Source organism: Tiliqua scincoides, chromosome 4 (genome assembly GCF_035046505.1).
Source record: "Tiliqua scincoides isolate rTilSci1 chromosome 4, rTilSci1.hap2, whole genome shotgun sequence".
Taxonomy (NCBI): Eukaryota; Metazoa; Chordata; class Lepidosauria; order Squamata; family Scincidae; genus Tiliqua; species Tiliqua scincoides.
Window position 1 is genome coordinate 157605603 of NC_089824.1, and position 16195 is coordinate 157621797.

The 16195-nt window shown below is 44.9% G+C and overlaps 1 protein-coding gene and 1 long non-coding RNA gene across 3 annotated transcripts in view; one reads left to right on the forward strand and one right to left on the reverse strand.

Moving 5' to 3' along the window:
- Positions 1-172: 172 nt before the first annotated feature.
- Positions 173-8861, reverse strand: LOC136649399 (uncharacterized). Of its 2 annotated transcripts, XR_010794394.1 has the most exons (4): positions 8630-8861; positions 8250-8300; positions 7899-8002; positions 173-327 (listed from the first exon to the last, which is right to left on the reverse strand). It is a non-coding gene; the product is annotated as an uncharacterized lncRNA (long non-coding RNA). The 2 variants fall into 2 exon arrangements; XR_010794393.1 differs by lacking the exon at positions 8250-8300.
- A 56-nt stretch (positions 8862-8917) lies between these two features.
- The window catches only part of FAF1 (Fas associated factor 1), a 255313-nt gene continuing 248035 nt past the window's right edge, over positions 8918-16195 (forward strand). The window contains exon 1 of the mRNA XM_066625992.1: positions 8918-9237. Within this exon, the coding sequence (XP_066482089.1) occupies positions 9193-9237 (45 nt within the window). The 5' untranslated portion in view covers positions 8918-9192. The remainder of the gene's footprint in view (positions 9238-16195) is intronic.

The window sequence follows — 16195 nt, forward strand, 5'->3', positions numbered from 1 at the left end:
AGAGTAGATCAGACTGAGCTAGATAACCACTGTTCTGACTCAGCACAAGGCAGCTTCATATTGTTCATATGAGTATTTTCATGTGTGATGCCAAAAAGCACTTTGAAACTTTCTTCCACTGGGTCCACCTTGCAAAAATGTGGTTGATGATGGACAGAGCATAGAAGGGTAATCAAATGTATGTTTTAGTTAATGAAAATTTGACTTTCACATTATAGACCAAATTAAAAAAAAAATCAATTTACAACAGCTGTTCTCAACTTTTTTTTTTTTTTTTTGCTTTTTGGCTATGGCTTCTTAGGAGCTCTTCTCAAGTTCCAGGACCCCCTGTCAAACAAAGACACAACATGAACACATAACATAAAATCATTTATTACTGAGCACTAAGAAAACGTAAATATTCTGACATACTGGGTTCCCCAGGGGCCATATGGCTCTTGTTGAGAATGGCTGATTTATTGTGCAATGTTATGCATGTTTTTTTTTAAGTGTCCAGTGGGGCTTACTCCTATGTAAGTGTGCATAGAATTGGAGCCTTACCAGTGGCATAGCTAATGATCGTGTAGCCCGGTGCAAAGCTCAAAATGTTGCCCTGGAAGTAATGTCAGAACCGGAAGTGACATCAGGCCTGGGCTTTTAAAAAAGTGAAAATTGGGAGGAACCCACCTCCTCCCCCCAGCAGCTCACCACCCACTTGCTCTGCTGCCTCCCCCTAGTCAGTGGAATAGCTAAGGCATCTGTCTGCTACCCAGGGTCAAAGAAGATTTTATAGCCCCTCCCCCGCATGATAAAATCAAATTTAATTAAGGAAATAAAAGTTATAGGCTCCATGCTGTATCATAACATCTCATTGACACTCAGAACAGTCTCATAGGCTGGTTTGGAGTTAAGCAAATTCACTTTCTGTTCCACAAGATAGTTGTTTTCATTTTCTTGTTAATTGGCCATAACTTTTGATAGAATACAGATATTCCAGTGCAGTTTGTTTCATTGCACTCTGCATTAAATTACCTTTCCAGTGATATATAACATGATGGTATTATTCATACATACCAAGATTTTTGTAATTTTGGTCACTAGTGTCAAGCTCAGTTTGTTGCCCCCCTAAAGTTTGATGCCCGGTGCAACTGCTACCCCTTGCATCCCCTTAGCTATGCCACTGAGCCTTACAGACAAGACTATGTATGTCTACTCAAAAGTGCGCACCATTGTATACAGGTTTGTAGCCTTAATGTCCTTAACGTCACTACAGGCTTCTTTCTGGAGCCATGTCTCTTTGGTTTGACACTGAAAGAGATCTAGAGAGTGAAATTTCTGTATGTAATTTCCTGACATCTCTTTTCCTCTTCTTCTGTCTTCCTCTTCCATAAAGAAATAGTTTGTTTAAGACTAAACTGTGGATCATCATGGCAATGGCTGTAAGAGAACTAGGCATGAATCAGCATATTGCTACTTCTTGCATTTCATGCTGTGTATTTGTTGGATTGCCTGGGCCAGATTCTGAGGGCTGATTCACATGTTTTGGCACCCACAGAGAGGCTGTCAAAAATGCTTCTGTGGAGTGCCACCATCATATTTGTTTGCCATTTATGTCATTTACATTCCTGGTGATGACTACACTGGCATGAAAGAATTCCATACAATTGGGTAGAATCAACCCTAAGCAACATATAAGTGTTGCAGTTGCCTGCATTCTGAGCTGCTGCATAGAATGATTTTTCACCAGCCTCAATATAGATGCTACAAATGGGCCTGAGAACTTCTACATCTTTCCAGAGCTGCATGGAAAGGAAAATTGTACCCGGTGTTTCTTCTTTGCAATGCTGCAGTGATATGAGAAATGGCACCTGGTAGAATGTTCACTTCCATGTGCATCTCAAGGTACAGGAACTCTTATGGTCTGAATGTGGAAATCCTAACTGCTTGGTTCAAAAGGATCACTACAATCCAGTGCATGCTTTTTGGGGGAATAAGCTCCCTTGAACACTTATTGGTGTGACTGATTTCAGAATAAAGATGTATAGAATTGCACTGCACATCTGTTGCAGGAAAAGAAAAAAAGAAAAAAAACAAACCACAGATAGTCCAAAGAAAGCATGCATTGGATTATAGTAATCTTCTGGAAGCACAGAATTAGGATTTCTACAGAATGAGTGTTTCAGGGTCCTTGATGTTGGTGCAAAAGCTGGGCCACCATCACAAGCTTTTGGGCCCCTGCTGCACATGGGCAGTGGTGCAGCATGTACAGTTGTAGCTCCAGATGCCTTCATTAGTGCTGGTAAGTTGATGGTGGAGGAGTGTCATGGGGAGGGGGAAGGCAGGGGGAATGTCAGGGAGGGGAGGGGAATTGAGGGGATTGATCTTGGTAGCACCAGCATGTGCCAGATCTTATCCTTCTAAGCTGCCCGGCCCCTTTTCTCTCTTCAGACATACACCAGTAAAATGTCCAAGGAGACCCACAGGCTATTAGGCAGCCTAACAGGGTAAAGTAAAAAATATTTATACTTACCTCCTCCTAATGTCTGATTGCTGCCCCCCCCCATCATTGGATACAGTCTGTGCTCTACCAGCATGGCTGCATTGATGCCTACAATGGGGGAGAGGATTGGGTAGTGGCACTTTGGAGACTAATAGATTTATAGTAACATAAGCTTTTGTGGGCTAGTGCCCACATTTGATAAGGTAGACTTGAGTTCATTATGCTAATAATCTATTAGTTTTCAAGATGCCACAATTTACTGTTTTTAATGTTGTATACACTAAATGTATACACTTAGTGCAAACGTGTATACACATACATTTTTACTGTTGTATATATGTGTATAATATGTACCCATATTCCATGAGGAGCTCCTGTTTTGCCTCTCTGTAACCATACATAAAAGCACATGCATTTAAATCACATCTAAACCCAACAGACGTGAATGTTGTGGAGGAAATAGAAACATTTTAGTGTTTTAAAAGATTATCCTAAGACTGTTTCTGTCAGACAAGTATGCTACTCAGTAACCACAGTAAAATATGTGAATTACATCTATCATGTTTGAAGTCATAGCAGATGTTCCAAAGTAATCAGTGCAGGAAGGGGCATAAGCCTCATATTTGTTTGCTTCTAGACACGTTTTTATTTAGAAAGAAGAACATAGCTTCTTAGATGTCAAATCAACTGACAAGAAAGATTTTCCTGTTTGCTCTGGTTTGCTTTTGTTCCTAGTCCCTATTGTAACAGTACATGCACAATCATAATAACTATGTAAACAAAACATTTAAAGTGTGTGTCATGCTAGGCAGGGTTAGCTTGCTAGGCAGGTAAATCCAGTTGACATCAGAAAATAGGTGTGAAATAATGAGATGCTTTCATCATCATCCCAAAGATGAGTAGTCACTTAAAAAGCACAAGCCTATGCATGTCTACTCATAAGTAAGCCCCATACATTCAAGGGAATTTACTCCCATGTAAATGTGTATAGGATTGCAGCCTAACAGCCCAATCCTGAGCTGCCCAGCATGTGGGGCTGCAGCTGCAACGAAAATGGCTGCTGCTGTATCCTGCGCACTCCAGGCAGCCACTGGCGCCTCCTACTGGGAAGAAGGGGACTTTTGTCCCCCTGGGTAAACTGAATAGCCCCACAATGGGGCTACTCAATTCTACAACGACCCAAAGGTCAGTGTAGAATTCAGAGCCTCCATGTTAGGTGGTCAGCCTGACATGGAAGTTCTGGATCCAGTGGAGTGAAGCTCCACCTGACCCTGCCCTGCTCCCACCCCGTCACATGCCTCCTCCCCACCCTCCCTTTGCCTCCTCCCCCCTGGAATGCCTCCTCTCCACCTCCCCCCACCTACCTCTCTGCTGCTCAGCGGTCCGTGAGACTGCCAAGCTCCCGTGCTCCACAGACGCTAGCCCAGCACCAGCCAACGCTGGGCTAGCACCGGTGGAGCACCAGTGCTAGGGCCTGCAAACGTGCCTTATGGTAAGTTTGTCACAGTGCACGCCAGGGTGAGCTGGTGTGCAAATATTAGGATTGGGCCCATAGTGATTGCTTCTGTGTTGTAACTGTGTGGCAACTTTTATTCTCACTAACATGAGAATGGGGACAGTTCACAGTGTCCTCTTTAACCAACAGCATCAGGTGACAAGTAAAAACAGAAATAATTTATTAAAATACAAAAAGTGGGGTGGTATTGGATAATATCAGAAAAGATAGAACAAGCAGGCTTATGTTCTTATGTATGTGGAACTCCTTGCCACAGGATGTCATGATGGTATCTGGCCTAGATGCCTTTAAAAGGGGATTGGACAAACTTCTGGAGGAATAGTCCATCATAGCTTATAAGCCATGGCTTAGAAGTGAGTTTTCTCAAAATGCCGGATGCAAGGGAGGGCACCAGGATGTAGGCCCCTTGTTGCCTTGTATGCTCCCTGAGGCATTTGGGGGCCACTGTGAGATACAGGAAGGTGGACTACAATGGCCTATGGCCTGATTCAGCGGGGCTGTTCTTATGCTGAGAAATGGCCGGGATGTTGGAAGTGCCAAGGTGCCAGGGCTGGCCCATCCATGAAGTCAGGTGGAATGCTCATGTCAAGTGGCAAGTGAAGAAGAGCACTCAAGTCAGTACCATCTCCTGGGTCATGGACCACTGACAGGGTGCCCCATCCAGCTCACTGATCACCGAGCTGCTTTGGTTGGCTCTCTGACCCTGTTCACTGAGAGCAAGCTGAAATAGGTCTGGGTCAGTGCTGGAGGAAGAAGAGAGGAAGAAAACAAAACAAAACTTTGTGCCACCTTAATGTCTGGCTGCTTGGCAAAGTAGGGGGAGGTGGACTGTGGCAATCCTGCCACAGATCTCACCCCCTTACCTGCAGTTCTGGCATGGCCTTCCTTTCTCTGTTCTGGTCCTATTTAAAATAAATGCAAGCTGTGCCCCATCCTGTTTACTTCAAGGAGGACTGGCATGGTGGAAAGAAAGCCATGGTAGAGCTGCAGGTAAAGGGGTGAGAGTGCCTTGCTCCTCCTCGCCCTACCTACCTAGTCACTTTTCCCAACTGCTTGATGCCTGAGGTCACAATGACAGTCCTGTTTAAGGTGGTCCCAAAGCTTGCTTCAGGCCTGCCAGAAGTGAACCTCAACAAAAATGCAGGCAGTTGATTACAGGAGGCAAACCTACAATTAAAATAAAGCCCCTAATGTATCTTACTTCACTGGTTTAATTATACTTGGGTCAGCTTTCCAGACACCATTACATCTCTCTGGTCCCAGTGAGGCAGGTTAATTTGGCCATGCACAGATTCCTTGTGAGAGATCCAGATCAGAGCACTCACATGCAACATTGGGCTTGACATTAAGAAACCTAGGTTCAATTACACCACAAGTCTATCTTGCTGGATGGTTTACAACCAGTTGCCATCCTAGCTGCCCTCTGGTGGGCTTGGATGACCAATTGGCTGGCTCATACTGATCCCAGGACATGGGCTGGGTAGGGTTACTGTTCTTGGTGGACTCAGATGAAGATGATGAGTTATCCACTAACTACTTGTCTGTGGGCTTTTTGCAATGGAGCTGATTTCAACATGTCACAGTGAAACAAATAGAGAAAAAGAAGAGAGTGCAGGAAGCTCGATCACCACATTGCTTCTCAAACCTAAAAAGGGAGGAGACAGTCTGGGGCTGATTCTCCCACCTAGATTTATACTACTTAAAGGGTTGATACAGCAACAATGAAAAGCACATATGTAAACCAGTAGAACCTGTATTGAAACTGCGGAAGATCTGGCTAGGAGGTAGAATGTGGTGTCTGCAGTGGCCCCTTTAAGAGTTAAGGCCTGGCCTTTCAGCAAAGGCTGCACAGCTGCAGCCACTAGAGGCAATGAGATACCTAAGGATATAAGGAGCACCTGAGGCAGGAAGTGGGTGTGGGTTGTAGAAGGAGTGCAGGTTGGAGACTGACTAGGCTTATAGACTTTGACTTGGATACTCTGCCTTGTGGACTGACCTTCTGGCTAATTGATTATCTGGCTCTCTGACTAATGGACTGACTACTCAAACAGGCTGTGGAGAGCTGAGGTGTGCTGTTATATCTGGAAGGACTGCTGCCTTAGGAACTGGGAGGAGGGGGGTCCCTGCAGTTTAAACAGGCAAGCTACCCTGGTGGTGGAGTTTAGCAGTACTGCCGTAGAGAACTGGGGCCATTGTTGGGGGAATGAAAGGGGAGCTAATTAGCTTAGAGTGGGCGTAAGTTCCCTAAGTGAGGCTTGGATTGGGAATCTGGCAGAACAGAACCTAACAAGACAAAGCAATACAATTACATAGGCAAATGGAGCTCCCAAGGGAAGATTGGGAGTAACCAATAGAACAGGGGTGTCCGAACATTTTGGCAGGAGGGCCACATCATCTCTCTGACACTTTGTTGGGGGCCAGGAAAAAGAGAATTAATTTACAATTTAAAATTTGAATTAATTTACATAAATGAATATATTAGAGATGGAACTTATATGAATGAATGACGGTCTTGCAGTAGCTCAAGGTCTATAAAAGACCTTGCACAAAGCAAGGCCAGCCTTTCCTTCACTGCCACTGCTGCATCACAGACATGAAACAGCAAGTAGTGAAGGGAACCCTTGTCCCACAGCTCAGGTGAGAAGTTGAATAGTCGTCCTCTTGCTGACAGCAGTAGCTATGGGCCAGCATGGGCTCCAGAAAGTCTCTGGAGGGCCAGAGATTGGAGACTTGGGCTCCCTGAGGGCTTGACCAAGAGCCCCCAAGGTCCACAAGTGGCCCCCAGGCCAGGGTTTGGGCATCCCTGGGGTAAAGTGAAGAAAGATAGAACAAGCAGGTTTGGAAAATGGCTTGGTCATTGGAAGAATCCAGGTTCAGATCTTAGTAAAATACAGGCAGTTAAAATGGGAAGCAAAACAAAAGCCTTAGTGCATTTTAGATCAATGATCTCTAACTATGTTCACTTAGGGTCCTAAACTCAGACCCTTAGTGGACCCTGGATGCCATTACACTTCTCTGATTCCCACCAAGCCAGATAGAACAAGCCATGCATTGATTTCCTCTGAAAGGGGCCATGCAACTTTGGGCTTGATCTTAAGAAATCTAGGATCAATGATGCAATAGTTTTGTCTGATTGGGTGATTTATGACCACCTGGATGATTTCAAGTCAGCTGCACATGCCAATCTTAACAGGTGGGCTGATTACTGGTTATTGTTCTTGATGGACCCAGATGAAGACAACAGCAGTCAACAACCTGCCTGCCTGGCCATGTGATCTTTCTGCTATGAAACCGATTTTAACACATCATCATAAAAGAGGAAAAAGAAGAGAGCAATGCAGCAGTGTAGAGAAATTCAACAAGTGAAGCTTCCTTGTACCCCGACTAGAAAAACACTATATTGAAATTCTGCCTGTCTTGCATCTAGGGACAGAATCTCCGACAGTTAAAAAAAAAAAAAAGTCTGCCAGTTCTATATCTTGAGGTTAGTGAGTAATCCTAGGAATCTGTCAGGATTAAGCATTATAAAGCACTTCACATAGCAATTGTTACATGTACCATGTTTCATGGTAGCATGAAACATGAAGAAGCAGCACAGAAGCAACAAACAGTTTAGTCTCTAATCCAAAAGGTTACAACTTCACATACAGTATAGTACATTTATTTGGAAGTAAGTATCCCACTGCATTTGTAATCTGATTGTATGCAAGTTGACTCAGAAGCAAGACAAGTAACAGTGCATAGGATAGGTAGAGGTGTTTGTTTCCAGTGAATAAGACAGGATTACAGCCAGGTCTTACTGAACAAGGTTTACTTGTTTGTAAGCCCAAGGCTTACTTCTGAGTCAAATAAAAAACACCATTTTCAAACACCTCTAGGAATACGGCTGCAATCCTTACTTACTTTGGGGGAAAAAATGTGCATAGGAGCAAGCTGTCTCTGCAATCCTCCTGGCTTCTTCATAACTGATAAGCACCCTCTGCTGAGGAGGGCAGCCTTGTTACACCCTGGCAGAAGAGAGCAATGCAGTATGATGTAGAAAAATTCAACAGGTGAAACTTCTTACAGTTGCAGCTCCCCCCACTGGAAAAACACAGTGAACAGTGTAGTACAGTGGTTCTCAAACTTTTAGTGCCAGGACCCACTTTTTAGAATGAAAATCTGTCAGGACCCACCGGAAGTGATGACTGGAAGTGACATCATCAAGCAGGAACATTTTTAACAAACCCAGGCTGCAATTCTCCTCAGACTTACCCAGGAGCAAGTCCTAGTCACTATCATCGATAGAAGCATATACATAGTAGCCTGTGGAGAGGACAGATCTGTGATATTTCCCCTGCTGCAGTCATAAGAACCTCAGAAGAGCCCTGTGGGACCAGGCAGAGGCCCATCTACTCCAGCATCCTGCATCTCACAGCAGCCCCCAAATGCTTCAGGGAGCACACAAGGGAGCACCTGTGCCTTGGTGCCCTCCTGCCTCTGGCATTCTGACACAGCCCGTTTCTAAAATCAGGAGGTTGCACATACACACCACAGGAGCATCAAGCCTGGTGTGCTAAACGCATGGGGACCCACCAGAAATGGGCTCACGACCCACAGTTTGAGAAACACCAGTGCAGTACATACGCACTGACCCAACAATAGGCACTCCTGACAGTTCTGAAGCCCAGGCCTCTGCAGGCCTCCCGGGGAAGTGCGGACAGGGCTGCAGCCCCTCCTCGCCCAGTCGCGGAGCCCCTTCGTGGCGCCTGCAGCGCTCCCTGCCCGGGGGGGGGGTCGCCTCCCGGCGCTTCCGCTGAGGCCAAACAGCGCCGCCCTCCAACGGTGCGCTCAGCGTCCAGCTCCTTCGGCAAGCATTTGACAGGAGCGCCTGTCACGTGGCAGCCGGAAAGCGCCTCTTTGCGACCTCAATGACAGGCAAAATGTGCGACAGCCGCTTGCAGGGCAGGGAGGAAGCAGCAGCCGCAGCCGCCCTGGAGCCGCCTCTCTGCTCTTGAAGGCGGCGGTAGCAGCAGCAGCAGCAGCAGCAGCAGCAGGAGCCCTGCCCGCGCCTCCAGCCCCCGCAGATCCTGGGCGAGGGGCGCCGGGGCAGTGGCTGGCTGGGCAGTCCGCATGAGCGCCTAGCCTGCCCCCCGCCCAGCCCCGCTCCGCTCGCCACCAGCAGCCCCGGGCAGCAGGAGGGACGCCACCGGCCGCAATGGCGTCCAACACGGACAGGGAGATGATCCTGGCCGACTTTCAGGTACGCCTCAGCCCCCGCCCCGCCCGCCGCCTCTGCGACAGGCTTCGCAGCCCCGTCTACTCAGAAGCCAGTCCCTTTGTAGTCAGCGGGGCTTCCTCCCAGGTAAGTGTGGCTAGGAGTGCAGCCCTAGAGCCACTCCTAGGCATGTCTACTCAGAAGTCAGTCCCATTAGAGTCAATGGGGTTTACTCCCAGGTAAGAGTGGATAGGAGTGCAGCCCTAGAGCCACTCCTAGGCATATCTACTCAGAAGTCAGTCCCATTATTGTCAAGGGGGCTTCCTCCCAGGTAAGTGTGGGTAGGAGTGCAGCCCTAGAGCCACTCCTAGGCATATCTACTCAGAAGTCAGTCCCATTATTGTCAATGGTGCTTCCTCCCAGGTAAGTGTGGGTAGGAGTGCAGCCCTAGTGCCACTCCTAGGCATGTCTACTCAGAAGTCAGTCCCATTATTGTCAATGGGGTTTACTCCCAGGTAAGTGTGGGTAGGAGTGCAGCCCTAGAGCCACTCCTAAGCATGTCTGCTCAGAAGTCAGTCCCATTAGAGTCAATGGGGTTTACTCCCAGGTAAGAGTGGATAGGAGTGCAGCCCTAGAGCCACTCCTAGGCATGTCTACTCAGAAGTCAGTCCCTTTAGAGTCAAGGGGGCTTCCTCCCAGGTAAGAGTGGGTAGGAGTGCAGCCCTACAGCCACTCCTAGGCATGGCTATTCAGAAGTCAGTCCCATTATTGTCAATGGTGCTTGCTCCCAGGTAAGAGTGGGTAGGAGTGCAGCCCTAGAGCCACTCCTAGGCATGTCTGCTCAGAAGTCAGTCCCATTAGAGTCAATGGTGCTGTCTCCCAGGTAAGTGTGGATAGGAATGCAGCCCTAGAGCCACTCCTAGGCATATCTACTCAGAAGTCAGTCCCATTAGAGTCAAGGGGGCTTCCTCCCAGGTAAGTGTGGGTAGGAGTGCAGCCCTAGAGCCACTCCTAGGCATGTCTACTCAGAAGTCAGTCCCATTAGAGTCAATGGTGCTTACTCTCAGGTAAGTGTGGATAGGATTGGGCTGTAAGGCTACAATCCTATGCACACCTTCCTGTGAGTAAGCCCCATGGACTCTAATGTGACTTACTTCTGAGTAGTCATGCAGAGGATTGAGCTCTCAGTTGTTCCAAAAAAGAATTTCAGACAAAGGCTTATGTCTCTCTTTTTATCTTGCATTTGTATCCTCCTTCTCCCTTGTTCATTCTGATGATCACACTGTGTGTTTTGAATGATAAATAATTGTATTGGGTAGGGAATAAGATGCTGTCAGTGTATGATTCCTGTCAACATTCCTAAAGCACTGAAGTATAAAGATGTTATGGGAAAGATGTTAAAGAAGGAGGGGATATGATGAGAGAGTTTTCTGGAGTAAGAAAATCCACTAATGCCCATAGTGTTGAAATTGATTTTAAAATGTTGTCACATCAGTCCCAGATTTCACCTGTCTCAAAGAGATTTGGTTCTTTGGTAGGAATTTGGTTTTATCTTTAGAGCGTATTGTTCGTGATATTTTGATATTGTTTCTCTGTAATTTCAGTTAATTACACAGCTTCCTCACTACTTTCCTGTGTGATTAACATAAGAACATAAGAACAGCCCCACTGGATCAGGCCATAGGCCCATCTAGTCCAGCTTCCTGTATCTCACAGCGGCCCACCAAATGCCCCAGGGAGCACACCAGATAACAAGAGACCTCATCCTGGTGCCTTCCCTTGCATCTGGCATTCTGACATAACCCATTTCTAAAATCAGGAGGTTGCACATACACATCATGGCTTGTACACCGTAATGGATTTTTCATCCAGAAACTTGTCCAGTCCCCTTTTAAAGGCGTCCAGGCTAGATGCCAGCACCACATCCTGTGGCAAGGAGTTCCACAGACCAACCACACGCTGAGTAAAGAAATATCTTCTTTTGTCTGTTCTAACTCTCCCAACACTCAATTTTAGTGGATGTCCCCTGGTTCTGGTGTTATGTGAGAGTGTAAAGAGCATCTCCCTATCCACTCTGTCCATCCCCTGCATAATTTTGTATGTCTCAATCATGTCCCCCCTCAGGCGTCTCTTTTCTAGGCTGAAGAGGCCCAAATGCCGTAGCCTTTCCTCATAAGGAAGGTGCCCTAGCCAAGCAATAATCTTAGTTGCCCTCTTTTGCACCTTTTCCATTTCCACTATATCCTTTTTGAGATGCGGCGACCAGAACTGGACACAATACTCCAGGTGTGGCCTTACCATAGATTTGTACAACGGCATTATAATATTAGCCGTTTTGTTTTCAATACCCTTCCTAATGATCCCAAGCATAAAATTGGCCTTCTTCACTGCCGCCGCACATTGGGTCGATACTTTCATCGACCTGTCCACCACCACCCCAAGATCTCTCTCCTGATCTGTCACAGACAGCTCAGAACCCATCAGCCTATATCTAAAGTTTTGATTTTTGCCCCAATGTGCATGACTTTACACTTACTGACATTGAAGCGCATCTGCCATTTTGCTGCCCATTCTGCCAGTCTGGAGAGATTCTTCTGGAGCTCTTCACAATCACTTCTGGTCTTTACCACTCGGAAAAGTTTGGTGTCATCTGCAAACTTAGCCACCTCTCTGCTCAACCCTGTCTCCAGGTCATTTATGAAGATGTTGAAAAGCACCGGTCCCAGGACAGATCCTTGGGGCACACTGCTTTTCACCTCTCTCCATTGTGAAAATTGCCCATTGACACCCACTCTCTGCTTCCTGGCCTCCAACCAGTTCTCAATCCACGAGAGGACCTGTCCTCTAATTCCCTGACTGGAGTTTTTTCAGTAGCCTTTGGTGAGGGACTGTGTCGAACGCCTTCTGAAAGTCCAGATATATAATGTCCATGGGTTTTCCCACATCCACATGCCTGTTGACCTTTTCAAAGAATTCTAAAAGGTTCGTGAGGCAAGACTTACCCTTACAGAAGCTATGCTGATTCTCCCTCAGCAAGGCCTGTTCGTCTATGTTGTTTTGAGATCCTATCTTTGATGAGGCATTTCACCATCTTACCCGGTATATATGTTAGGCTGACTGGCCTATAGTTTCCCGGGTCCCCCCTCTTTCCCTTTTTAAAGATAGGCGTGACATTTGCTATCCTCCAATCTTCTGGCATGTGGCCGTTTTGAGGGACAAGTTGCATATCTTAGTCAAGAGATCTGCAACTTCATTCTTCAATTCCTTAATAACTCTTGGGTGAATGCCATCAGGGCCTGGTGACTTATTGATCTTTAATTTATCAATGAGGTCTGAAACATCTTCTCTTTTAACCTCTATCTGACTTAACTCCTTGGTCAGGAGGGGCCGTTCAGGCAGCAGTATCTGCCCGAGGTCTTCTGCCGTGAAGACAGATGCAAAGAACTCATTTAATTTCTCTGCCATCTCTAAGTCTCCTTTTATCTCCCCTTTCCCTCCCTCACCATCCAGGGGGCCAACCACTTTTCTGGCAGGTTTTCTGCTTCTAACATATTTGAAGAAGCTTTTATTATTCCCCTTAATGTTGCTGGCCATGCGTTCCTCATAGTCTCGCTTGGCCTCCCATATCACCTTCTTACATTTCTTTTGCCACAGTTTATGTTCCTTTTTATTCTCCTCATTAGGGCTAGACTTCCATTTATGGAAGGAAGCTTCCTTGCCCTTCACAGCCTCTCTAACTTGGCTCGTTAGCACCCTCCTGGATTTAGTGGAACCCTTCTTTCTTTGTGGTATACAAAGAAATATTTATAACTGTTACTATTTAGTTCCTGTACAGGATTGTAGTAAAATAATATTTCATAGTAGCAGAACCTTAGTCACCATACTAACAAATCTTCAGTTTCAACAGGTAAATGTGGTTTGGCTGTCCTAATTTGGACCTAAATTTATGATTAAATTGCACTTTTGAGGTGTGTTTTATTAAAATGAATATCTGCTTGTGCATAATCGTTTTTTCAAGGAACAAAACACACTGGATAAATCTGCTGGCAAAGACAAATGCCTTAAAAAGAAACAAAATGCCTACCTGTAAACTTAGTTTTGTACTTGATAAAACAGAGACATTGTTTAATAATCTGTAATTCCACGTGACATATGTATTGTGCTTTGGGTTGGGATTCAAGCAGTATATCCCTGTCTTGAAAGATTAAAAATTTCTCTTATCTCCGTAACATTTAATTCAGATTTAGAAGTGATTAAGAGTGAACAACAATCACTCAGAATCATCTTAATAGTTCTGGGGTTTAATAACTTATTAAGGTTTCTGAGTTAATACAATGAATAATTTAGGATTACTGAGTAATGATTTATTCATGTCAGAGTATATTATTCATCATTTTGTGCAATGTACTTGTAGATGTATCTCACTAATCCATAGAACTCATTCAGGTGTGTCATCATAGCCATTTTTACAGATAAACTGTAAGAACTGCAGCTAAGAATTAATGATTTCCCGCCAAGGTTACATTTATGTTTTCCTAAATAACATTCATTTAGTTGGTCGATTCCTGTACGTGTATTTAGGACTGCAACTTATTGAGTAAGTGCCTGAAGTGGGACTTTAACTCAGAGCTCACAAGCCTTGTGCATTACAGGCCAAACCTGCGTTTCTGGCTCCCAGGGCTGCAGCGGTGCCAAAAATGACCGCAGCTCCATCTTGTGTGCTCTGCAGGCAGTGCTGGCAGCTCCTCAGGAGAAAGGGACTATTCAATTCTACATCAATCCAAGGGTTGGTGTAGAATTTTGAGCCTCCGTCTTGGGTCAGTGGCCTGAAACAGAGGCTCAGGATCCTGTAGAGCTAAACTTCACTGGTCCCGCCTCCCTCCTGCCCCGCTTCTTCCCCCAGCATGCCTCCTCCCCACCCTTCGCCCACCTTCCCTCCCTACGTGGAACCCTTCCTCCCCACCTATCCCCATGCCCCCACCTATCTCTCTGCTGCCCAGTGGTTTGCATGACTGCTGAGCAATAGAGCTCTGGTGCTCACCCAGCGCCACCCAGCTAGGGCAAATGTGCCTTATGGCATGTTTGCACAGAGCTCGCCGGTGGTGAGCTGGTGCGCACTGTATAGGATTGGGCCCTTTGTCAACAACTGGACCATAGCAGATTTTGTTCTTAATCTGGACATGATATTGATGTATGTTTTTAAGCACTGTGTGATACAGACATTAACAGGAATTTAATACAATACTATACTTGTATTGGTTCTGGTTTTACAACTTGTGATTGAGTTCCCTGTATTATGGGAATCTTAAGACTGCTTTTTCTTGTTGACTGAACAAAGAATTTGCTGAGTTAATGCTGTGACTTATAGCTTGCGAGGAGTGTGCATAAAGTGAAACAAGAAGTGTTTCTTGTCTTTAATGTAAAGTACCATTTGTAGGTTCTGTTTCATAGTCGCTTTTGTTCGTTTTCTTCTATATGTGAGCTTTGATTTATAGGGGATAGATACTAAAAACTAAGAATATAGTAATGTGCAAGATTTACCTAGTGATACTGTGGAGACATGATGATCTGGAAAAATTCAAGAATAAATTCTCCTCATGAAAGGTTGATCTCTAGGAAAAAAGGAAATTTGGAGGGAAATGGAAGAAAAAACTTTTAAAATAAAATATTTTAGAATGGTAATGTGGATGTTAATGATACAAGGATCTTTATTTCTGATCTCTGCCTCTAAAACATAAATTTATTTTGTCTATGCCTGCTAATATTGAGGTCTGTTTAGCATTTCTAAATTGAACTAATATAACCACATACATACAGTGCTAATGGGTTGTCAACTTTTTGCTGTCTGCATAGTGACAATATCTGTATGCATATTTAAAGAAACTTTAAATCATAACGGTATAATTTTGTGGGCTAACTGGCATTCTGAAAATGAAATCTGAAAAATTATATATTTGATAAATATGGCAGTATTGAATATAATCCCCCCCCCCCATTTCTACTTTTTTTCCTTCAGAACTTTGAGACTTCTGGACATTTCTTTTAGTCCTGAAAGATAGCAGCTCTTGTTGTAATAGGTGTAGAACTGAATCTCTTAAAAATCTAATTGAGTAGCTGTTCTGGTATTTGGGCACAACACAGAGAAAGTTTAAGTACTTTTAAATCTCATTGATCATAATTGAAACAAACATCTAATTTCCCCATCGAAATCAATGACATTTAAAAGCAGCTAAGTTTGGCTGGATCGTGCCCTTTATTTCTGAAGATGGTCAGATGAGGATCCCAAAGGATTTCTGTTTAATAATTTACCTCCTTAATTGGCAGATTTGTGAGCTTGGCTAAAAGAGGTAGGACCCAGGCCAGCTTTCTTATGCAGTAGTTATACATGCCTGCTGTGCTTCAGTAACCTCTATTTCTGTATTTGAAAGCAGCCTGTATTTTACTTAGGACCCATTTGTTCCCCCCAAGCTGATTGTGTTTTGGCTCTTCCAACCTGTGTGATCAGTGTTGGGGGCTGATCCTGTGTTGCTGAGTCATGTGCCAAAGCATGTGACCTGTTGAATCCAAATAGCAAATTGCAATAAGCACAAATGTAATTACTTCATTGCAGCCTTTGTCCAGTCTGAAGCTGTCTTAGTACAAGATCATTCTCTGCCACTCTGTTACAGCTTAGCAATACAGTGCAAGAAAATACCTTGCAATTCTTCCTCCAGGTAACTGTCATGTTGGAAAGTTGCAGGTGGCTTTTTTTCCCTGTTTCCCCCCTCTCCCAACTCCATTCCTCTCCTCACTGCCAAAGAATGCTCCCCAAAGAGATACAATCCTGTGAAAAGCTTCAGTGATGGGTTGGTAGCCCTAATGGCAATGTAACTTTCTACATTGGTGCCAAGCATTATTTCTAATGGCAGTAAAATACACTGACATGAGTGGCTGCTTACATGGGAGAAGGAAATCAAATGCAGTAATCCTTGGCTGAGGTTATTTTTCAAGTAGATGACTAATA